The following is a 25519-nucleotide window of genomic DNA, read 5'->3' as shown; positions in this document are numbered from 1 at the left end:
CTGGAGAAAGCCGCAGCTCCACTTGCAACAAAAAAGTAAATACATTAGGAAAGATAACCATATAATAGGCCTAATATTTATTTAGTTATAAAACGAATGCTGAATAAGATGTCTGTTTTATAAATTGCCAGCGCAGCTTTTCTTTAGTTCAGATACTGTATCAAAAGGGAGAGACAGAAACAGAAGTTAGACTGAGAAGTTGTTTACAGTTTGAACAACACTGGTACTGTATTTACTGTAGAAATATTGCATCAATCACTAGTACAGGGAATTGGGGGACATGCTGTAGGAGCGTTATATCCGAGGCACGTTATAACCAAGAGCCTTATAGCGAGGGAGCACTGTATATTTTAATTACTGGAAAACAATTTCTTCTAATCCTTCTAAATGCATCCCAGTGTGAGGCCTGTAGACTGTGTGTATTTATCTGAACCACGATCTGCTAAGGGCCAGTGCATTACCTGAAAAACCCGACTATACTGGGCTGTACAGTTCTGGAGCTGGAATGCTCTTTCATTCCAAGTTTTATTTGTAGAACATTACCGTGGCACAAAACCAGTGTCAACCTGATCACTGCATACCTGTACTTCTGTGTCTGAACTTCAAATTCCAGAGGCGTTGATTGACAGTGGCCTGTGTTCAGCCGGGTTCTTGATTCAGGCTTGCCATTCCAGTTCCAGAAGGCAGGAAACTGTAAAGAAAAGTAAATTAGTGTGTGTGCAGGTATGCAAACATGTATTTTCATTTTAAAACATGATATCTGGTACTCCACGAGGTTAAAGAAATCTGTTTGTGAGCCATGCTTTTAGATTGTCTTGCAATCCGGGGTTATTTCAGCTGGAGGGTGAAATTGCCCCCACCCCTTCACAGGCTTCTTTCCTGTCAATTACCAATTAAATGTATCCCCTGTTGGTTGACATGCTTTCAGCCAGTAGCATCCTTTTACCCAGAAGACACTAAAGAGTCGAAATGACCAATAAAGTAAAGCAATAGACTTCCTTGAAGGCAAGGCCAGAAAACCGAGTACCTAGTGTAGTATTAGATGTCTGTTTTACATTTAAAATACATGTGTGCTGTAACATGTGTTTCTTTAAAAACTGCACAGTTGAAACCTAGAGTATGTTGCAAATGGAAGTGGGATTATTTGTTATATGTTAGCTACAATTCCTTTAAATGTGCTCTAAAAGGAGTTATCAACCCAGTATTCTTTCTCTTATGGACTGTAGTATTATATTGTACATACCTTTAACCCACCAGCTCTGTTAGGATAGACTGTAACTTTGACCTGATCCACTCGTTTCATAAACCAGTATGGCAGCTTTTCCTCCAAGTTAGTATGGAGATCAATCTGTAGACAAAAACTTTTAGAATTATTTTATTTAATGACGTTTATAAACTAAAGTTTGGGAGAAGGGACGGCCCCTACACATTTCGTCATCTCAATGTAACCTATCAAAAACATATAAATACCCACGTAACACCTTTATTCGCATCCCTCCACCTCCCCCATCTCCGCCCAGCAGCTTCTCTAGGTACAATCTATTATGGGGGTATCCTGCCTCGTCCAGACAGCCAGGTGATGGACCTTCAAACCAAGCAGGTTTGATGCCAAATTGTTTCTTCCATACATTACATAATCATCAATAACATATTTCCTTAAACTCAAATTTCTGTGTTGTGGGGTTTGTCCAGAACTACTGAATCATAATAAATCAACTTTAAGTACCAGTAACTGGGTTGAGTACAGCATTGCAACATAATCTATACTGCATAGGTGTTAGTGCACATGTCTGAGTCCAGTGGCACTCAACTCTCCCCATTCTATTCCGGGTCAGGTCTTTGATCCAACCAAATTAACTAATTCAGCCTGCTAAGGGTCAATTCCCGTAATGACTTGATTGAAACCAAACTCAATCTGGAATGGCAAAGGTTGCATCACTACTGTGCATGTAAGACAGTTATATTATCTTCATTCATCCTATATATGATCTTGTAAGTGCAAGAACAATGTCCTGTATATGATAAAGATAATACTAGAAACAAAGTCTATTAATCACACAACCAGAGACACAACCTTTTTCACTAAAAAAACCATACTGCTGATATATAGCCTATTATATATATACACTCTATTTACAGCTTAATCTAATAATGCTAATACCAAGTTTCATTGTAACTAGAGAAGCGGTCGATTGAACATTACAGTCAGCTCTCGTATATACCCAGATACACGTCAGTCGCGTTTTATTGTCCTTGTATTAAGAATAAAATCAATTCCCATTATATATACACTGCTGTGCAAAAGTCTTAGACATGTTGCATTTTTCTACTCTGATGCATTATGAGCATCAACAATTTACTCAAAGCCTCCACAAGTGTTTTCTACTATTATAACAACCTTGACTTGCATAAAGAAGGAAAAACATTGAGTGAAATAGCTTGCATCACTCGATTTTCAAGATGTGGTATCCGAAGCATAATCAACTAGGACAGAGAAACATCATCTGTAATTGACAAACCCAGGACTGGAAGACCCAAAATGCTGTCTAACAAGGATGAGCAATACTTGAAGATAATATCCTTAAGGAATAGAAAGAAGACAAGCATTGAATTGACAACAGAACTGGCAGAAGGCACAGGTGTTGTTGTCAATCAAATCAACACTACAAAGGTCACTCTTGAAATCAGGACTTAAAGGATGTGTTGCAGTAAGAATACCTCTGTTAAGAAAGGGGAACAAGACTAAAAAGCTAAAAGATGCACAAGAACACAGAAATTGGACTACAGAACAATGGTCAAAGGTGCTTTGGACGATGCTTGTGCCTTCTGCCAGTTTTGTTGTCAATTCAACGCTTGTCTTCTTTCTATTCCTTAAGGATATTATCTTCAAGTATTGCTCATCCTTGTTAGACAGCTTTTTGGGTCTTTCAGTCCTGGGTTTGTCAATTACAGATGATGTTTCTCTGTACTTTTTGATTATGCTTTGGATACCACACCTTGAAAATCGAGTGATGCAAGCTATTTCACTCAATGTTTTTCCTTCTTTATCCAAGCCAAGGTTGTTATAATACTAGAAAACACTAGTGGAGGCTTTGAGTAAATTGTTGATGTTCATAATGCGTCAGAGTAGAAAAATGCAACATGTCTAAGACTTTTGCACAGCAGTATTTATGTCATAAATTAATGCACTTACCCATCACACGCGATTTCCGACTTTGTCACCAGTAAACAACTACAGTACATCTAAATGGAAGTCTATTTATTTTGAAACACAGTCCTTTCAGCTATGTATTTTTTTACATTGTATCTTTTTTGTGTTTCCTGAAAAAGACAAGGGTTGGAACGGGCCAAAATCAGATATGCGTCACACTCTTTTAACCTTCACTGAAGTTATAGGGTCGGTTATATGAGTGCTGACTGTATTTATACTTTGAAAACTCAAAACAAAATGAATCCTGCACTGAAGCTGGATTTCTCTCTCTTCCAGGTAAACGACTTACCTGCATAGCAATCCTTTTCAAGCAAGCATTCCTCTGGACCTCAGCAATATCTCCAACAGCTAAACCAATCTAAACATTGAAATATCAACATTTTAGTTGTAAATGTGTGTACATTGGTCAGCATGCTTGATACAGTATTTTAGACTGAGAACTGTTTGAATAAAGTAAAAAAAAAACCTACCAGCAAATTAATGAGGAGGATTGGCATCAGTAGTAAAAACCAGCAGAGAATTAAAAAGGTGAGAAATGGAAACGGTAATCTATTTTCTATGAGTGGAGTAAGAAAATTGTCCTGGTAACTAATGTCTCCCAGCATCATCGCAAAAGTCTGCATTATGGAAAGTGCAGGAGTTGCAAATGTTTGCTGCAAAACAAAATGATGCCTTTGTTGAATGTTTCAGCACAAATGAATACATGCATCGTAACGCATTTCCTGTTACACTAATACACACTAATGCTTTTTACTAAATGATATACATAAATACACAGTTCATAGTTTGTCTAACCTGTTCAAGCATTAGAGCATAAAACGCCAGGGCGAATGCCAAGTTCAGGAAAAAGAACAACAGGATAATACAAAAAAGAGTTCGGAGGATCTCACCAAACATCACTACGTAAATCCCAAAACGTTCAAACCTGTGGACAGGGATAGAAAAATGGTCACGATCATAAAGAATAATTCATGTATTGATAGTTCACTCACCAGGGTAAGCCTCCTTAAGGTTTAGAGATCTTAACTTTACTAACCTGTGTAACAGTGAGTCTTTTTCAGTTCAGTAATAGATTGAAGTACCATATTTGAGGGGCAGGGAATGAACTAGTGTAACCGCAGCAGAGAATACAGTACAGTTTGTATTTATTTTATTTTATAATGAGCCTATTGTTGCTTGTAGACTTTAAAATTGTAACATTTTTTGCAGATATTATAAATATGTGTTTGTTATAACTGATCGAAAATGTAAAGGCTCATCTAGCTAGTTGCATTTTGACTCTCTCCATTAAGAAACTAATATTCCCAAAAGATTTACTACCAACATTTGTAAATTTATGTATGAAGTAAAGCCTCAATGGCACATACATACAGTAACATACACACCCTTGTATGTAAATTTATATTACATAGGGTCTAAAAATATTTAGGGACTTAATAAATAAAATATACCTTTGCATATAAAGGAGAAAGTTGATCCAGGAATGAAACACAGCGATGGCCCCACATTGCCAGGGCCAGTGTTCCTGAGAGTTATACAAGAGGGGGATAACAAAGAGAAGAGACTCGACTGCTACACACCAGTCAAAATAATTAGAGTAGTCAAGGAAGTATCTCCAACACTGTGAAGAAAAACAGTAAAAATGTCAGCAAAAAACAAACAAACATTCTTGTGCGTACACAGTAATAATACTTATTTAAAGTTGAAGTGTCTGCCATGCTTCTTGCATCTTTGTATTTCTTAGCTCCTTACAGCACTTTCCTTATCCATCCACTAGGTGGTGCTTGAGGACTTTTAAAGGAACAGTGAAACCGGAAACTGGTGGTGTATTGGCAGGTTACCGTCTTCAGGAGTCATGGTAGTTAAACACGACACAACTGAGGAAAACTTGACCCCCTACGTTTTTTATTAATGTTACTACTGTAGTTCTTACTGCAAAATTGGTACCAGTGGTCAATTACTGGAGGTTACCATCTTCAGCGCCAAGATAGGTGAACATGTAAAGTTGATGTAAAATTTGTGAAACCTAATTAAAATGGGCAAGATTTGAAAAAAAAAAAAAAAAACAGTATTTTGAAAATGTTATCTACTAAACATTTTGAGTGTATATTATGTATATTATTAAAAGGGTTAATGATATATCCCACATTTTAATATCAATTGGGTCAACTGGAATTCAAAGGAGAATTTTTCTTCCTAAAAGAAAACTATATGTAAACCCAAACTGCTGTAAAGGTACTACCAAAATAGAATGGCAGAAAGGTGAGACTTATTTTTATTGTTACATGTAAACCAAGCCATTGTGTGTGGCTGCTCAAGGCAGGTGCCTGCGTCCTTAGCAGTGATATTTGTACCTGAAGGTCACCCCACCACTTCCAAATGTGAATCATGTGCACCCCTAATAAGCAGCCATGCAAATTGGTTTTGCTGGTAAAAAGTCAATTTTAAAGTGTGCTACTGTATATTACCTGCCGGTATATCTGGACCATCTCTTTACCAACTGCATATAGAGTCATGACAAGAACCAGTATCATGCAGACTGTATAAAAAGAGTTATGCTGTAAGACAGAACATATCAGTTAGGATTGTCAGACGTGTTTTGTCTTAATATACTTTAAACACCTTTTATTTTTCTATGTCCATCTTAAATGGCTGCTTATGAAAACATGATTAATGTGTCATATTTACTATTTTTAAAAGGATATATTTTATTCTGTTTATCTAAATTACTATCAAAGGTTCTAACCTCCATCTGGAAATGGATACCAAACCTTCAATGGCCACTTTCAAATGTAGCTTTACAGCCAAACATTTATCCCATAAGAAAGATACACATATGGTCTCTCTTGCAAATGCAGGACTGAAATATGAGATAAAAACAGTAGTATTCAACATGGAAAAAATATAGTATGTAGTGTCATGATTGTCATATGAAAGCTGCCAATAGCTTTTGCTTTACACACTATTGAAAGCTTGTATACACATAATTATCAGACAGCTTTAAAAAAATCTAAGAATCTTAAGATTTCAATTTGAACTTCTAATTTACACTTACACTTCCTTATACAGTATGTTTTTGTGTAAAGCACTCTTGAAATGTGATAGGTGACAGACGGAAAATAGTAAATTAGTAGCAGTTTTTTTGGACATTTTTGGTCTGAACTATATTAGGCTCTAAATATTATTACACTGGTATTTTTCCAATAATCCCTTTTGTTAGATTTGACACACCTTATCCAGGGCCTGAGTACTCATGGTCACCTCTCTAACTTCTGTTCCATTCTCTGCCGTTCTATTCACAGATATTTCTGGTCTCAGATTCACAATGAGGATTGTTAGAGGCACCAGACCAAGACTGTAGATAGCCAGGTTGAGAACATGGGCCTTTAGTCCATAGGCAAGCCTACACAATACAAATAATGCATTTCAGTTTATAATATAAGAAAGTCTTGTTTGTCCATAAAAGGCATAGGTTGTCTCTTTACCCTTTAAGGGTTTCTTATTTTTGCAATGAGGTGCACAAAACAGGGTTTACAGTTTACTAACAAGTTGGATCTGGTTACCTAAATTGTCAGTTTCCTTGTGATATTTGAGTCGCTCTCAAATGTTTAAGAAGAAACCGTTTAAACAACCGCTCAATTAATTGTGTACAGTACCTTAAAGGGTTAAAAAAAAAAGTGCTGTAGTATTAAGACTGCAGGATACTGTGTGCAGTAACTTTGCAGTAGTACTGCAGTAGGAGACACCTGAACTTGACTTTTTCCATAACACAATTAACAGCAAGAATCCAATTAGACTATTTTAGGGGAGCAGTCTTTACACACTGAAATTAACTGATGAATTAATTTTATTGTATGCGTAACATCAGTGACATGCATCTTTTTTTTATTTTTTATTTTTTTATTATTATTTTTTTTAAATTTTTTTTACCCCGGTTTTCTCCCCAATTTAGCATGCCCAATTATTATCTGTATCCCCGGCTCACCGCTCACAACCCCCCCCCCCCGCCGACTCAGGAAACGGAGGCTGGAACACGCATCCTCCGAAACGTGCTCCTGCCAAGCCGTCATTTTTCGCACTGCAGATCCACAGCAATGCCACCAGACCTATAGTGGCGGAGGACAACACAGATCTGGCGGCTCCGCTGCAGAGCCACAGGCGCCCTATCGGCCACAGGGGTCGCTGATGCGCAGCGAGCCGTGGATTCCCCTGCCGACCTAAGTCCTCCCTACCCGGGCAGCGCTCAGCCAATTGTGCGCCGCCCCCTAGGAACTCCCGGTCACGGTCGGCTGTGACATAGCCTGGATTCGAACCTGCGATCTCCAGGCTATAGGGCACATCCTGCACTACGCGCGGAGCGCCTTTACTGGATGCGCCACTCAGGAGCCCCCTGTGACATGCATCTTAACACAAGGGGCAGAAGCTGTTTAGAGCTGGTTTACAAATTAACGGCCAGTGGAGAAATAACATTTCAAAGATTGCACTATAAGTGATGTTGAGTTTTTATATATGTAAACATATGTAGTGTATTCTATATTCCAAGTATACAATATCTTTACAACTTACCATTTCATTTCTAAATATTTCTTGCTGACAGGGTGGGTCAAAAGCTCAACACAGTTAAACTGTACCATGGTCTGAAAGAACACAGATTATCATTTATACATATTTATAGTAGGTTGTTGATATACTATAGGTTGTTTTAATATTGCATCTTCAGGTTTTAAATATACACAACAACACAAGGCAAATGTGGGGGGGGGGATTTGACATAAAAAAAACCACATTTACACACAGTTTTTATACTGGCATCAGAAAGGTCTCGGACCTGATCATAACTTCATAATATCATAACACAGGACAGGCCCTGATGACAATATTTTAAGGACTGTTTGAAGGAATGTTTTTTCAAACTTGCATTTTATGACACCTTTTCCCCCCCGACTGTTTTGAGGTTAAAAGTTTATTATCTACTATGAAAATATTCATAAACTCTTTAAAAAACTGTTCTTAACAATCTTTAAACTTTTTTGAAAAGGGCCCAGCATTTCTATTAATGTGACTTCTTACATTCAGTGAAACAAGAGGCTGACACTTCACATCCTTATCTTCGTATGACAGCTTTTTATTCTTCATTGGACACTGAAGATATTGGAAATTGTACTCAATCTGTAGAATTAAAATCAAATATGTATCTTTTAATTGGAAATCAATTGGAGATTTGTAAACAACAACAACAACAACAACATAATAATAATAATAATAATAATAATAATAATAATAATAATAATAATAATAATAATAATAATTACAGAATTGAACATGGCTTATTATTATTATTATTATTATTTATTTCTTAGCAGACGCCCTTATCCAGGGCGACTTACAATCGTAAGCAAATACATTTCAAGTGTTACAATACAAGTAATACAATAAGAGCAAGAAATACACATTTGATTTGACACTCACACAGTAGTCTTGACTATTGACATCATCTTCTGATTCTTTCATAGATCTGTCCAAAAGCAACTGTAAGAAATATAAAAGCATATCAGTAGAAGTGAGACCCTAATTTGATCACATACTGGCAAACCACCTTAGAGTACAACCTAATAAACAGCTTCTAAAGCCCATTTTGATTAATTATATTATGTTTTCAGATCATTAGAAGTTCAGAACTGTTCTCATATATCAAAGCACTGCATTTTCTAACATAATGTTTTTAAACTGTGCAGAGTAGGGAGAGGAGGAAAAATGTATTCCTGGGGGTTAAAATGGGTGTAGGACTACGTCCCCCAAAATGCCTTGGGCTTGGTATTGGAGCCAGTAATGGATAACACCTGGCTCTAATAGAATGAGGGACACCTGAAGGAAGATAAACTGAAGGGGCTTCAATGGCAGTCTTGTAAGTGCACCCAGCACTACATTGAGCCGCCAACTAGGGACAAGTTTCTTTCTTGGGGGTCTTAACCGAGTACCCTTCAAAAAACTGTATCACCAGGAAGTGTGCTCCTGGGGAGACTGGGTCAATTTAAATATGCTAAGCCGAAATAACTGCCATGTGGACCTTAATCCTTTGCAGTCCATTTATTAAGTGCGTGTCAGGCGCGTCAGGTTAATTTTAGACGCGCTGTTTAAAAGTATTTTTTTCCCCACAGTCAAATGGGTTTAAAAGGCCCTGCATATCAACAAAGCACTCACTAGGCATCTCCAGCCCCGCCCCACCCTTTCGTTCGCTATAGCTTTCACATATGCTAAGAAATAAATAATAATAATAGTAATAGTCGTACATACCGATCAATCATCTCCTGATCACTCGTTTTATCACCAAACGCCTCAATAATGCGATCCAAGTCATTATTTGATTACTATTACATCTGAAAAAAGGTCTGCAAATGTCTGTGATATTCTCCGAGCGCTGATGCGGTAACACCCAGCTTGTTTCCTTATGGCCGCCGTTATCTGATGCCAGGAGCAAGTATGACTATTCATGAGATACGCCCTTTTTTTTATTTATTTTTTTTCGGCTTGTCTCGGCTCCTGTCGCTCCCACTCAGCCATTGAATGGTTTTCTCGACTTTTTCCGGAGAAAAAACGACTAGAAACCTGTTTTTTGCGTTTTTTTGATGATGTCGGACAGGGTCCGACATTGGAATGGATAGGAATAATTGCAATGTCGGACCAGGTCCGACATAGGACCGCAAAGGGTTAAATGTGATTTCCCTTCATCAAACAGATCCTGCCTGGGGGAAATCGTGGGGTCCAGTGCATGCGTCTGACACCATGTCTGGATGACACCCCATTTGTAGCCGTACTGGGAGCAGGTAGACACTGCCCTGGCATTCTGAAGGGTGACAATGACCCTGTCAGATAACCCGAGTTGACTGAAATGTCACCTGTAATATAAGCAGATACCGTTTCAGGAATTAAATGAGTTTCAAGAACTACTTTTTTTCCTTTATTACTGATAATAATGGAATGAAGAACCATTATTTTACTTATAAATATTTATTTTGAGAAAATAAATCGAAAGTAGTGTCCATTATTGCTTACAAAGACCCTGAGAATCAACGTTTATTATGGCACTGCAATCGCTCAGGTGAAACAATGTCTTGTAATTTGCCCAAACAAAACTTTCAGGAAGTATTGTAAGGTCCCTCAGGTCATAGAATAGCACATTTTTATACATGTACAGTATCTCTAAGCAGAATATAGAATAATAATGAAAATATGAAATATAGTTTTGAAAAAAAAAGTGAAACGTTTTTATGGTTTGTGAAGTACTTTGTAATGTTCCCCAGAGTTTTCTGAAACAAAAGGACACCAATTCCAAATAGATTTTTAGTGAATTTTTATAGGAAGAGAGTCAGATACAGCCAAAAAAACCCTGGTCCTGGGGGAGCATCCCACTGAAAAATGCTTGGTCCTTAAAGGTTTAAGGTACTGTGACATATAGTTATGGCTTTATTTTTTTTTTCACTGTAAAAAAAGGCCTATTCACGACATTTCACAGTCTAAATAGGTATTTCAAGATTTTTCACAATTAAACATAATATTTATTTCTTCCGTACAGGTGCAGCAGCCAAAGTCAATGTCAACAGGTCTTCCACTGCAGTTGAGTCTCATGTTCGTTCCTATCCATGATATCTCTTTGCTCAACAGAATATTGATAGTATGCCTAGAGTGGGGGCCATCTCTCCAGCAGGACCACCAGAGGTTTCCTCCCACCAGGGCAGTGAGATTAAATATATACAATTAACCTCTATTTCTTTTCTTTGCATTGGTGGTGCAGTTGTGGGGAGCCAAGGGTCCTCTTTTGGGGGCAAGTGAAGCTCACTTTCCAACTTAGAAGCCCAGCCGTGCTGGCCTCGTTCTCCGTGAGCCAGGGTCCCCTGGCCAAATCTATCCTAATTTGCTTCCATTTTCCAATTATCTACACTTTAGGTTCTCCTTGGGGGAAGTAAGAGTTGCTTCCCAGCCTTGGAGGTCGATTGGTTCTGTATCACCTTCACAAGGGCTGCTCTTAGCCAGCCAAGGGGACACCCTGTACTCCTTCCTAAGTCACAAAGCACTTATCTCCTATTCTCAATTTTTCCTTTCCTACATCCTCCTTTTCTCCTCCACTATGCTGCTCTACCTCTGCAACGGTCTCCCTCTGGGAGCAAGTGAAGCTCAGTTCCCAACCTTAGAGGCCCAGCTGTGCTCTCTGCGAGCCAAGGGGACACTCTGTACTCCTAAAGTCACAAAGCACTTCTCTCCTATTCTCAATTCCAGAGGTTCTTCCTCCTGTCCCGTGAAACGACATATTCATTAATTTAAAATACAATTTCACAATAACCTTGCTTTGCGGAACACTATATAAAAGCTGTACTTTGCAATACTGATCTTGACCATTATCACTTGTTTTTTATAGTTTCAAATGTACACCAACACAATTGAAATTAGGCTTACCTTAAAACTTTTTGGCATGAATTCAATCATCTCCAGTTTAGGGTCTCTTTTCGTAGATCCATATTTAAACGTTGTAATAGCTTCATGGCACCTAAAGTACAAACACTTATCTAGGCCAGTTTTCAAATTGATATATGATTCCTTTACGCAACCAACAGTTATTATATAAATACAGATATAAATATAGATAACATATTGTAACACAGCAGAGAGGGGGTTAATATCCTCCCTGCATGAAAACCATGTGCAAATGCACATTGATTGAATTTAATTGTTTTGTTTCATTGTTTAATTATATTTGTTAATTGTTTGATTAGTAATTATCCCCTGCATCTGGCTATCGTTGTAAATTAGAGCCAGGTGCAGTGTATTTAAAGAAAGCAGCCAGTCTGTTCTGGGCTGCTGAAGAGTGAAGAGCCTGGCTAGGAGTGTATTCAACCGAAAAGAAAAGTAGTGTGAAACCTGTGTGGTTTATTTTGTTTATTTGTCAGGTAAACGGCTTAGCCGTCCTGCAAGATAGTTTAGGTTCCTGTGTTTTAGTTATTGCTCGAATAGAGCTAGGTGTTTGTTTATTAAAAATAGCGCGTCAGCGCTTTTAAAACTTAAAATCCTGTGTCCTGGGTCTGTTTTTAAAGGGGCAATGAACTGCGGAAAGTGCAAATAGTTTACAATATATTATATATATATATATATATATATATATATATATATATATATATATTGTAAAAGAACTTCACCACTTTTGGTTCGTTTGCTCCTTAAAACACAGACCCAGACACCAAAACTTTGATTTGAAGCGCTACTGCGCACTTTAATTTTTACAACACAAAACAAAACAAACAAAACAAAAGCCTAGCTCAAGAGCCTAACTTCACTTACACACACAGGACGGTTAAGCCGTTTACCTGTCAACAAAAACTTTCACAAACAGTTTACCTTTCCTTTCCTTTTCTTTTCACAGCCAAACTCTCCTATACCAGCTCCCTGGTGATCTCCCCTTAATGGAGCTGGAAGCTCTCTTTTTATAGTCTGTGGCTGTTCCCAATTAACACCAATTGCCTCGTTTGGGTACAGCCACATTCTCACATGTTTTTAGCAGGGAGAGGAATTAACCCCATCCCTGCCAACCACCAAACACAAACATTATTAAAACTATTTACAAACAGAGCCGTAGCACACCGGCCATTCGACGGCCACCTCCCCCCCCCCGAAACATAACCACCCACCCTCAAATCCAAAAAAGTAAATTTTCGCCCCTTCCTGCAGGCGGGCTTGAGGATGGGTCGGCCCCCTGCGCTTCTGGGAAGGGACCGCAAACCGGCGATGAGGGACCCCAACGGAGTGACAGGGGTGACAGGTGTGCAGGCCGGTGATCTTGCAGGAGCAGCAGCAGGAGACAGAGGTTCGAGGCTTGGAGAGATGTCTGCGCCACCAGGGGGAGCACAGCAAAAGGCAGGGGGAGTCCAAGCGACGTCTGCCAACTGCGACGTGACGTCTGGGGCCTCAGGAAGAACGGAGCAGGGGACCAGGCGAGGAACTGTGTCTGGTGGTGCTCCAGCTTGATCTCTAGGCCCAGCAACTGGAGGTCTGGGCACTCTGGCAGGGTGTCCAGGAGCACAGGTTGAGGGACCGCACCATCTGGCGCCGGACTGGTTTTCAGGGGTGGTGGTCGAGGCTGTGGTGGAGGTATCTTCTTCACCTCCTCCCCCTTGTTTTCAGGCGGTGGCTCCGGAGACGACAACTGATCCTCCTTTTCCTGCTCAGGAGACAGCTCCACCCCCTCTGACTCTCGGGACGGCAGCTCCACCCCCCCTGGCTCTCGGGACGGCAGCTCCACCCCCTCTGGCTCTCGGGACGGCAGCTCCACCCCCTCTGGCTCTCGGGACTGCTGGGCATTTCTTGCTGTCTCCAGCTCATTTCTGGGTCTTTAGGGCACCTGCACACGCTGCCACCTTATGTAAAAGAACTTCACCACTTTTGGTTCATTTGCCCCTTAAAAACACAGACCCAGACACCAAAACCTTGATTTGAAGCACTACTGCGCACTTTAATTTTTACAACACAAAACAAAACAAACAAAACAAAAGCCTAGCTCAACATAGAGCCTAACCTCACTTACACAGGTCCCTGTCTCACACACAGGACAGCTAAGCCGTTTACCTGTCAATAAAAACTTTCACAAACAGTTTACCTTTCCTTTCCTTTCATTTCCTTTCCTTTCCTTTCCTTTCCTTTCCTTTTCACAGCCAAACTCTCCTATACCAGCTCCCTGGTGATCTCCCCTTAATGGAGCTGGAAGCTCTCTTTTTATAGTCTGTGGCTGTTCCCAATTAACACCAATTGCCTCTTTTGGGAACAGCCACTTTCTCACATGTTTTTAGCAGGGAGAGGAATTAACCCCATCCCTGTCAACCACCAAACACAAACATTATTAAAACTATTTACAAACAGAGCCCTTGCTCTGTTACTATATATATATATATATATATATATATATATATATATATATATATATATATATATATATATATATATATATGAGGATGTAATTTGTTAATTAATAGAATTTTAACCGATTTCTTTACATTTCAGTCTTGTGTGATTAGTCATCTCTGAAATATTTCTCCCATTTTTCCAGGCCTATGTGGTAAGGTAGTGGCAACAATACTCTATCAAACTGAAAAAGCTAACATACTATATATTTCTATTTTGTTAGAATACTTAAAAATAGCAATGATTACTTCACAAAACTTAAGAAAACATTGTCTCATTTCAGATTTGAACTCTATTGTATTTTTATTTTTATTTAAAATGCTAAATCTGCAATTTAGTCCAACCTACATTTTTTTTAAAGTTACCTTTTACTTTCAATGACGACACATGCCACTTCATTTCTCCCCTGGTGTATAGCTTCATGAAAGAAAGTGGCCTCACTTTTGTTGAGTGAAATCTCCGCTCCTTTACTCAACAGAAGGCTTACAGAACTGGCATGCCCTTCCCTTGCAGCTAGATGAAGGGCTGTGTTCTTTATCAAGAAAACAAAATGATCAATTTCCAGAAGTCAATACAACTACATTTTAATTCAAGGTAATTGGGTAATAGGAGAAAATACTTTTTATGACATTCAGCACTGTGAAAAGCTGTTGTTGATACAGTAGTAGGCAAAAAAAACTATGGACTGTTCCATGTGAGATTTAGTTATGTTTTACTACAATTAATATGTACCAGGTTTTGTTTTACCTGTAATAAGGAAAAGGTTTTGAGTGGCAAAATGTAAATTCAATTGGTTTAGATCTCAGGGTCTCTAACAAATAGATTTTATATGCTGAGACGATGAAAACATACTGTGCATGGATTGATTATTTCAATTTAACAGGTAGGAATGCACACATACCCCATCCTCATCAGCCTTATCTATAAGCTTTATGTTTTTTTCCAAAAGTATCTTCATTGTTTGAATATAGCCTTCCACTGCAGCATAATGTAAGCATGTCCGGCCTTTATAATCACTAAAAAAAGAGAACACAACTTTCTTAACTTTGAGACAGAGATCTGTGGTTATTTACTGGTAATTGATGTATTCTACAAATTGAATCAACACTTACATTTTGGACGTAAAACCATATATGTACAATCTTATCAGAGATGGTGTTAAGCTGTGAATGTGGTTCTAAGAGAGCTACTTCATCTACTGTATACCAACAGAAAGGGAAGTGTGGTTGATACATAAGCTATATATATATAATATTATGTTTCAGATAGTATGTTAAAACTGATTAATAGAAGCTATTTACAATTTGTTCTGCTTAAATCTAATAATACATTTAACAGCCCTGCTAGTAGTCGTAGGTGTTTGTTTGTCCGACAGTACTCCTCTCTGTACTACTTTTACAGCGTTGGTAGATATCTCAGAGGTGCTCGTATTCTTTTCCGGGAAGCTTTGACTTCCCCATTCTTCAATGAACGTGTTATTAAAAAGGTTGAAATTTACTTGTTATATTTTGATACAAATTAAACTGACGGAGTGATGTTGTTTGATTTGTTTTTGTGATGCAGTTACAAATATTCTAAGGGCATATACTAGGGATTATATTGCTATAGCTCAGCCAATCATAGCGCAGGAACTCTCTGTTGAAGTATAAAGTATAATAGAACTTGGGACTTATATATGAAATGTAAAACTGGAGTCCACAGACAGTATATGGTTCTTCGTCTGAATGTTTTGTTTGTTCTGCATTTACACTATAAAACTTGTCTTGTCCAATGTTACCCCCCCACCATGCAATATCGTGCAACAGTATTTCAATCTGTTCATATTTTATGGTCATATACTTAGCATACAGTAATATTTGTATTTGTTTATGTGCTTATATACAAAATACTGTACAATGAATAATAGTAATCTTACCAAAGGAATAAAGCACCCTTCCTTAGCAACAATTCAACAACCTTAATGTGTCCATTCTGAGATGCTAGATGGAGTGGGGTCATTCCATTCTCGTCTCCTTCATTAAGTAGTCTGCTGTCTCTTATGGTTTCCAGCAACTGGTGACAAGTATTGAAACGCCCAAACCTTTATCAGAAATAATATTCAGTTAGGTATCAATTGGGTATTTTGAATTAGTCAATTGAAAAGGCCTTTATTTTAGAACAGCTATGACTGCCTTAATTTCTTAGTTATCAAAAAATATGCGGTGGTAATAGATGTAGCCTACATTCTCTAGACATCCTTAGGTAGCTCAGAGGTTAGGACTAGAACATTTAAGTTACACATTTTGATATCATGTATATTTTAGGTGTCCCAGAAGCCGAAGCACAGACATCAAACCTATGTACTGGTATAAGGGGCCACCAAATCTATTAATGAACCGTACGGTGAACTAGCCTCCCTCCATCACCATACTTCACCTACATATTTCTGAAATTTACAGACCCATTATTGAGTGTGTTCTGCTGTGTGCGAGTAAAGGTTGGTTTATACTTCTCTCGCAGACAAAAGCCGTACATCTGCTGCAGACACTTCGAAGGGTGTGCAAGAAGAACTGAAACACCCCCGAGTTCACAGACTTTTTGATGCAGCAAAGTGGTTGTAGCTGTCGGTCATACTTTCAGCCAGTCTGCATTACTGCCGGTGTCGACTTGTGACTAGGGTTGCCAACAGGCTCCACAATCCCGCGACACTTAGATATGGGATTTTAAAATTGCCCGTCTCATAAATGAAGTGAATGTGTAAATTGTCTCATTTATAATTTTATGAGCAGCAAACAAGTAAAAACTGATCAGCTGTTCTCCATACTGCCTCCGATCAGACGCATTGAACAGCTGAGCAACGTTACTGATTTGATGGAGAAAGTAATTGCAAACATAAAATAAATAGCAATGTTAACTTATTAGTGACTTAAATATATAAAATGAATAACAATAATACAAATAAAAATGCATTGTATTCATTATTATTATTATTATTATACAAGCGGTTGCTGCGCATGGTAGCCTATGTAAGCACCAATATTCATTTTAGCAAAGGTTCATTTACGCTTTAATTTAATTCAGTTTGGAGGCAAGTTTAAAATCCTGTTCTGTTATTCATGTTTATTTGGTTCCTCAAAAACGTGTTCTATTGCGCTTCACTGGCTTGCGACCATGCGACAAATGTTGGATTTTTTCAACATCATCCGGCCCTGTGCGTTTTCTGGTTGCAGACACACAAGAAAAGGCCGTACGACTTTCCAAAAAAGACGCAGCTCGCAGCAGTGCGGATGATGTCGTTCAGACCGTCGGAGACCACTGACTGAGACCAAAAATTGGGTCGCAGTCAGAAGTATAAACCAGCCTTAAGTTGTGTGGGAGGGGGTTCTATAGGGCCATTGTTTCAAAAGTATTGTATGTCATTTACAGTGTTGAAAGGGGATAAAAAAAACATGATTCTCTGCAGGATATCTTCCAGCACTGAATTTATGTACAGTAAGCTGTGTTCACTCAAAAATAATGACAACAGAGCACATTAATAATAATAATAATAATAATAATAATAATAATAATAATAATAATAATAATAATAAAGACAGAAAAGAACAATACTTGCCCAGCTGCGAAATGCAGTGGAGATTTCTTATCCTTTGATTTTAAATGGAGTGATACCTTCAACCCCAGCATGTTAGTTACTGATTCTTGGATTCCTAGTCTGCATGCATAATGAAGTGGAATACACCCCTCATTGTCTTCATCATTCAGAAGCTCCTTCACATCCTTGAGCTGAAGCAAAGCAAAGTCAATACAAACAGGGTGAAGATACACATTCTTTAGTGAAACTCAAAAAGAAACCTTTTAGTTAAACTCTACACTGCTGCACATTCATTATATGGGCATTTCCCATTCATTATATGGGCATGTAGTAATGAAGTAACTGCTTACAATTCTCAAAATTGTTTAAAGGAATGTTTTGTTAAGGACTTTTTTTAAGCTCATTTTGATGAATAAATCAACCTTGCTACTTGAAACCCTTTTCATGTGTTAGGACGAATTTCGCGTCGATGGTAATGTGCTGTTTAGTACTTCATGTAGCAAGGCTATATATTACACTCATAGGCAGACTATTGTAGAACTAGGGTTACCATGTGGCTCCAGATTAATCGGACGCTATGAGACAGAACAGGATTTCAAACTTGCCCCTAAATTGAAATAAATGAATGTGTAAATGAACCATCCTTAGCTACAATTAATAATGGTGCTTAAATACCCGCATGTGCGTCAAATACTTGTATTATACTACGAATGAATTGCAGCCAGTCGCTATTTTTTTCTGTTTGTTAAAATTCAATCGCCCATATTATTCTGCAATTAAAATTTCATCATCACCTCATTGCTCTATCGATAGATTAGCTATTCGTTCATTAAGATCTGATCAGAAGCAGCTGATCTGTGTGACTTGTTTGCTGCGCCCAAGCAATTCCACCACAGCAGGATTAATCTCAGCAAAGGTGGAGCTCATTTATACGTGAATTATTTTCAGTTTAGGGGGAATTTTGAAATCCTGGTGTGTCTCAAAGCGTCCAGTTAATCTGGAGCCATATGGTAACCCTAGCAGAACACATGGGAAACTCTGAACATAAATTGAATGAAAGGAAACGTAAACACAGTGTTTTTTACAGGGAACTATTTGTAATATTTGAAGTAAAAAAAAAAATATTTATTTGTTTTATTGATTAATGGTGCTGGTAAGCTTGTGACTTGCTTAGAATTTGAAAGTGTAACAATTTTAATTTAATGTATTTATTTAGCAGATGCATATCCAAAACGACTTACAAGTGTTAAACTGTAATACAAGGTTACAGTTCAAGAATAATTAAAGTTATAAACTAAAATACAACATAAAGACGCACAACAATAAATTCTTCCTATGTTCACTGTTACCCAATAGTACTGTTTGTGTGTCTTATAATGTGGCAGGGAAAACACATTTTTAGCTTTTTATTTTACTCATGGAATAACGCAGATTTTTTTTATTTTTTTTTATTAGAGAAAAATAAATTGTTTGCGCAGAACAGTTTTGCTACAGTGTGCGCGTGATCACCCTATAGAATTAACACATTTTGTCCAATGAAACCTGCTGAATAATGTTACGGTAACACATTGACTTACATACCGCTTTGACACATCAGTCGATTCACGTAAAGCTGTTCACAAACGTCAGCAGCCATTTCATGAATGGCGCCGTGCAACCGAATCATTTGAAAGAGGTATAACTTTTAATTTACTTGTGAATCAGGTCCCAGCATAATGATTGCCATGTCAGCAGCACATGGCGCTATAGTGGTTCAGCAATGGTGTGGGGCTTACCGCTTTTTGCTATCCTTAAAGCCACCATGTAGGGCGCACAGAGCTTTAGTATTCACACTGCTGGCTTGAAAAATGACATCCTGTTCTTTCAGGGGTCTTTTTGTGCTGCACTCTGATCTGGCTGCATAATGTAAACAGTGTCTCAGATTTAAAAAGAAATTATAAAGTGCAAATGTAGATTCAAAACCAGTCTGGAGCCATTTATTTTGTTATTAAGCATTTCGTTAATGTAAGGGCAGACCATGTGAAATTCTCCCTTACATTAAATTGGCGTCATCAACAGGATACAGACCACTGTAGTATGACCACATGATAGGCAACCATAGTGTAAAGACATCTTGCTGAGGAATAACCACATTGAGCATCATGGCGTCCGTTGAGGAATTGGCAGCACTTGAAAGGAGGCATGAGCAACAGGAAGCTTTTTACAGGGAGCAGGCAGGAGCCCTGCATCAGGCACGGGAGAAGCAGCGAGAAGCTCTGTCTTTGGACAAGACTGTAATTAAGCAACAGAATATTGCTCAAAAGTGTCCTTCAGCTGTTTATGTCCCTATGGCAGAAATACAATGATTCTTGGTTGTAAATCTCCCTCTTGACCTGTGAGGGCGCTAAGCAGCGAGAACAGAGTTCCCTGGACAAGCTGGTCTGACAGTTCTTTCCCAGGGTTCAAGGAAAGTCAGCCAGTCTGGAAGGGGACGAGACTCCGTTGCAATAACGCATTGACCCGGAAGGGAAATGATGTGGCAGCTGCAGATTGGAGAGGTGGTTGCACTCGTTTACCAAGGGGTCATGTGTGACAGCATAAAAGGGGACGGAGAATCGCAATCTGTTCCTTCATTTGGTTTGAATATTAAACCTGTAAGGACCCGTGGGAGACCCAGTGAGAAAAGTACTGTGAGTGTTTTGTTTTGTTTGTCTATAATTGTTAGTTTGTTATTATTAGATGGCTAACACGTTCCGGAGCTGTCGCCAAGGGCCAGCACAAAACCCGGAACAGCACTTCACTTTTGTCACGAATAAACTTGTATCACCCACCATGAGCACTACAGCACACACTCAGGGCTGGTGTTTTGTACATTATGGGAAAGATACGTGTGTTTATTATTTGGGACTGTAACCCGTTTATTTACTTCCAGTGCATTACACATTGTTGTGTATTGCCTGGAGTTATTGTTTGGTCACCAGACTGGGATTATAATCAATAAAACCTGTTTCCAACTGGATTACAATATATCTCAGTCTTCTAAATGCCCACAGGTGGATTGGAATCGCTACATCACACGCAATTGGATACAAATGTCACCTGACCATCCCCCAACTTTCATTGCACATTCCACAGTACTAGTACTGCTTTAGAAAATGAAACGTGAAATGCTAGACTGAGAAACCAATCATAGAATAGAATGGGAAACGTGACGCACACCATGGTACTGTTTTCAGTTGATGTACGTGCGTGCAGTTTTCTCACAAGCTCTTGGCCATTTAACTCCAGGCTTGTGCCCGTTGAGGTTCTTTTCTCTCTTACGCTGATTCATCTGACTGGGTTCGCAAGGATCATTAGGTTCATCACTAGTTGTATTCATGCAAGTCCTACTTACGTCTATTTCAGGGGTGCTGATATCCTGCGAAATGTGGTTTGCTTCCTGTCGCTGGATTTCATTTGACTGACTTGACTGACTTCGTAAGAAGTACTGATCAATGCGAGGCCCTTATCCCTTCTCCCTCAAGCATTTCATTCTCCCTTGATGAATCTTCAAACCCCTGACTGTTGTCACCTTGCTCCAGCCTTAGACACAACCCTGGAGCTCCATGTCTTTGCTAACTGCAGATCTTGAACTAGTCTTTTGTGAAGTACTCTCCATACTCATATCTGTTTCCATTTCTAAGTCGTTAATTGTGTTGTCCAATGCTGAGTCATCTTCCACTCCCGCTCTCGCAGACTCTAGGGGTATTTTTCTCTTTAATTTCTTAGAAGCCTTGGGCGGGCGTCTCCAGCATCCTGTTTACCTTTGAAAACACAGAGCTGGATACTGCCAACAAGGGTAGCTAACCCTTGCCAGCCTCAATGGGGTCTCTTTCCTCCTGTCAGCTGTCTCTTCATGCTGTCACAAGGTCTTTCCCTTGTTGCCAGCTGCACTATTCACAGCAGTCACTGGACATATCCAGATCTTCATGATTTCCATTACAGGAGAGTAGATACTTCATGCTGATTTGAACTCAGCTCTTGCCAAGATAAGCACCAACTAAGGACATTTCAGTTGCTCATGTACTTGCAAAGGCATCTCAGGGAAGAATCCCTATCCGAGTTTTTAATAGTGGAACAAGCAGATGTTGTGCATGTACGGAGATTGTCTGCAACCGTTGACCCTCAAAATTCGGATAGCCAAGCTTTTGATAGGAAAGTAACAACGAGCAGCATGCAGTAGAGTAGAGAAGAAAAGGATACTTGCACCAGAGGCATGGCCAAGCAAGAAAGGAAGTGTTCAAGGGCCCATACCTGTAAATGTTGATTCTACAGCCCTCAGTGAAGAAGTATTGCCAGCTGAGGGAACTGCTAAAGAAACATGAGCATGTGTTCTCCAAACACAATAGTGACTTTGGATACACAACAGCTGTTACCCACCAAATACCAACTGACAGAGCTGTGCCCATCAAGCAGAGACATTGATGGGTGTCACCACAAGTCTTTCAAGAATTTAAGAAGCATATCAGAGATTTAGTGGAGCAGGGAGTCTTAAAAGAAAGCCACGGGGCTCCCGAGTGGTGCATCCGGTAAAGGCACTCCACGTGGAGTGCGGGATGTGCCCTATAGCCTGGACGTCGCCGGTTCGAGTCCAAGCTATTCCACTACCAACCGTGGACGGGAGTTCCCGAGGGGCGGCGCACAATTGGCTGAGCGCCGCCCGGGGGGTGGGGGTGAGGGGTTGTCTGGTAGTCTGGCCGGGCGCCTGTGGGCTTGCCTGTAAGCTGTCCAGAGCTTCATTGTCCTCTGACGCTATAGCTCTGACGTGGCTGCATGGTGAGTGAACTGTAATCAGAAGCCTTCTCTTAAAGAAAGAAAATGTGAAAGTAAAGAAGTTCAGAAACTGGTATTTCCCTAGGTTCTGCATCAAGAATCTTATGAAGCAAAACACGACCATGCTGGCCATTCTGGATGGAAGCATACACTGGATTCAATGCAGCGCTGTTACTACTGGCTCACAATGACGGCGAATGTGCAGGCTTGGACTTGGAAAAAACAGGTCTTGGAAAAAACATTGGATGGTTATGGAAATGTCCTAGTACTCACTGACTTGAAAAGAAGAGAAGGTGGAAGGATTATCTACCTGAGCTGGTCCTAGCTTACAACAGCCACCATCACTCGTCAACAGGTTATGATGTTTGCCAGTTGTACACGATTGCCCCTTGACATCATTCTGGAAGAGAAGCCCAATGAAGATGAAGCTTCCAATCTGGATGAGTGGATGCAAGCACACCATGCACGACTCCAGACAGCATGTGAACTAGCTCGTAAGACAGCTTCTGAGCGGCAGTTAGTCGGAAGAGAACATAGGACTGCTTCTGAGGCACTAATTCATCCTGGGGACAAAGCACTCTTGAGAAACCACAAACCAAGAGAAAGAAACATAATCCAGGACATGTGGGAACGAGTTCCCTATGTGGTTGCTCACCAGACAAACAGACAAACCCTGAGCTCCCTGTTTACAGAACACGTCCTAAGAAAGGTAGTCCAACGTGTGTTGTTCACTGCGCACAGTTGAAACCCTGAAGTTAGAGAAAGGGCCAAATGCAAAGAACCAGTTATTGTTCCCAGTGCAAAATCGAATGAAGAACAGGAAGATTACAGAAATGTGTTATGGTTCTCGAGTCCATGGCAGGACCAGGGGTCTGTACAGCATCCCACTCTGCCTGCAGAGGAACCAACTTCCGAGAATTGCAAGACTTTGAACCTTTCAGACATTGATAGCACAGAGCAAAATTCTACTTTGATTGAAGGGACATTGCCTTCTGCTGATATGTCTACGAATGGGACCAGCAGATTAGCTTTGCATACAGATAGTGAACCCGAATCACAAGTTGTGCTGACATCACCTGAGACATCTGAGGACACAGCAATCATTGTTCAAGGACTGTAACCCATTAGAGATCTCAGAGACCTAATAAAGGGATACCTCCAAAAAGAATTTACTTTGACAACCTTCAGATGCAGGCAAGCCAAACAGCACCTGAAAGACAGCAAGCCAAAAAGACTGTTCTTCGACAAACAGCAGAAATAATGCAGCAGTCGGGACTCCTGTTACAAACCCTGTGGTTTGGTAAGCTTATGGACTAATTCCAGGCCTAGATTGTTTTCTTATGAACTGTAACGGTGTAAGCTTGACTTGGTAATGAGGTATACAAATTGTGACTTAGAATTTTTTAGATCATTGAGGACAATGATACTATGTAACACAATTTTTGTTCCTGGGTAGTAAGTGTTATTTCCTAATTGCTTATGCCTCAAAAGTATAGAAAATGGCTATTATTCCCCACAAACTTTGCTTTTGTGACCAGGACAGTGATATTTTGAAATTTACCTATTTCCAATGAGAAAACGGGCGAATTTGTGTCTTTTCGTTCACATAAAGTCAGAAAAAAACAACATATGAATCCAAATTAACATGTATTTATACTAAAATAATACAAAAATGACTACAAAAGATTTAGAAGTGAGTAGTTTTTCGAGATTTACGATTATACTGTAAATCACTTTCACGAATCAGCCCCCAAATGTAGTCTCCCATCATGTTCTCGTTATACTGTCCTTGGTAGCGGCGTTCAAAGTCCAGTATATCCTGGTGGAAGCGCTCGCCTTGCTCCTCCGAGTACGCTCCCATGTTCTCCTTGAATTTATCAAGATGAGCATCAAGGATATGGACTTTGAGGGACATCCTACAGCCCATTGTGCCGTAGTTCTTCACCAGAGTCTCAACCAGCTCCACATAGTTTTCGGCCTTGTGATTGCCCAGGAAGCCCCGAACCACTGCGACAAAGCTGTTCCAAGCCGCTTTCTCCTTACTAGTGAGCTTCTTGGGGAATTCATTGCACTCCAGGATCTTCTTTATCTGTGGTCCGACAAAGACACCGGCTTTGACCTTTGCCTCAGACAGCTTAGGGAAGAAGTCTTGAAGGTACTTGAAGGCTGCCGACTCCTTATCTAGAGCTCTGACAAATTGTTTCATAAGGCCCAATTTGATGTGCAGTGGTGGCATCAGCACCTTCCGGGGGTCCACCAGTGGCTCCCACTTGACGTTGTTCCTCCCCACAGAGAACTCGGTCCGCTGTGGCCAGTCCCGTCTGTGGTAGTGCGCCTTGGTGTCCCTGCTGTCCCAAAGGCAAAGATAGCAGGGAAACTTGGTAAAACCGTCTTGGAGACCCATCAGGAATGCCACCATTTTGAAGTCTCCTATGACCTTGATGCCATCTCAGAAAAATACAGATATGTATCCACTTAGGCAGCTGGAACTAAACTGAACTGGTGGGCTTAAGGCCCCTGTATTTATACTACTATTTATATTACTGGAAAGTTCTAGAAAGTTCTAGAAGTTACTCCAAGTTTACTCAGCACTGAATCTATCTGGAATGTTCTGGAAAATAGGTAAATTTCAAAATATCACTGTCCTGGTCACAAAAGCAAAGTTTGTGGGGAATAATAGCCATTTTCTATACTTTTGAGGCATAAGCAATTAGGAAATAACACTTACTACCCAGGAACCAAAAAAAAAAAAAATTGTTACACAGTGGGGAGGAATGTAAGGAGTCAAGTGTAACCCCTTAGTTTTCATTTATTCAGTCAGACCTGGCCACCAGTGACATGCGAAATACTCCCTTACATATTGTATGACCTAACTTACATCCCAGCATGCAATGTTAATTTTTGTAAAAAGTATTTCTCCAAATGTGTGTAAATGACTAATGTCACTCATTTTGTATAGGCTAATTTAGACACAGCTCTGCAGTACACAGGCTACCAGGGGG

The 25519-nt window shown here is 39.6% G+C and overlaps 1 protein-coding gene across 1 annotated transcript in view; it reads right to left on the bottom strand.

The window, feature by feature from the left end:
- LOC117399992 (transient receptor potential cation channel subfamily A member 1-like) overlaps positions 1 to 25519 on the bottom strand; it is a 40569-nt gene that overhangs the window by 1806 nt on the left and 13244 nt on the right. The window contains exons 11-26 of the mRNA XM_059023402.1: positions 17748 to 17917; positions 16071 to 16235; positions 15057 to 15171; positions 14521 to 14687; positions 11663 to 11753; positions 8681 to 8740; positions 8282 to 8380; positions 7778 to 7848; positions 6443 to 6614; positions 5680 to 5769; positions 4663 to 4832; positions 4007 to 4136; positions 3682 to 3864; positions 3501 to 3569; positions 1244 to 1348; positions 582 to 691 (exon numbers count right to left, since the gene is read on the bottom strand). Coding sequence (XP_058879385.1) covers positions 582 to 691; positions 1244 to 1348; positions 3501 to 3569; positions 3682 to 3864; positions 4007 to 4136; positions 4663 to 4832; positions 5680 to 5769; positions 6443 to 6614; positions 7778 to 7848; positions 8282 to 8380; positions 8681 to 8740; positions 11663 to 11753; positions 14521 to 14687; positions 15057 to 15171; positions 16071 to 16235; positions 17748 to 17917 — 1967 coding nt within the window. The remainder of the gene's footprint in view (positions 1 to 581; positions 692 to 1243; positions 1349 to 3500; positions 3570 to 3681; positions 3865 to 4006; positions 4137 to 4662; positions 4833 to 5679; positions 5770 to 6442; positions 6615 to 7777; positions 7849 to 8281; positions 8381 to 8680; positions 8741 to 11662; positions 11754 to 14520; positions 14688 to 15056; positions 15172 to 16070; positions 16236 to 17747; positions 17918 to 25519) is intronic.

Source organism: Acipenser ruthenus, chromosome 4 (genome assembly GCF_902713425.1).
Source record: "Acipenser ruthenus chromosome 4, fAciRut3.2 maternal haplotype, whole genome shotgun sequence".
Classification (NCBI taxonomy): Eukaryota; Metazoa; Chordata; class Actinopteri; order Acipenseriformes; family Acipenseridae; genus Acipenser; species Acipenser ruthenus.
The sequence above is the reverse complement of the archived record's forward strand: the minus strand, read 5'-3'. Positions and strand labels throughout refer to the sequence as shown.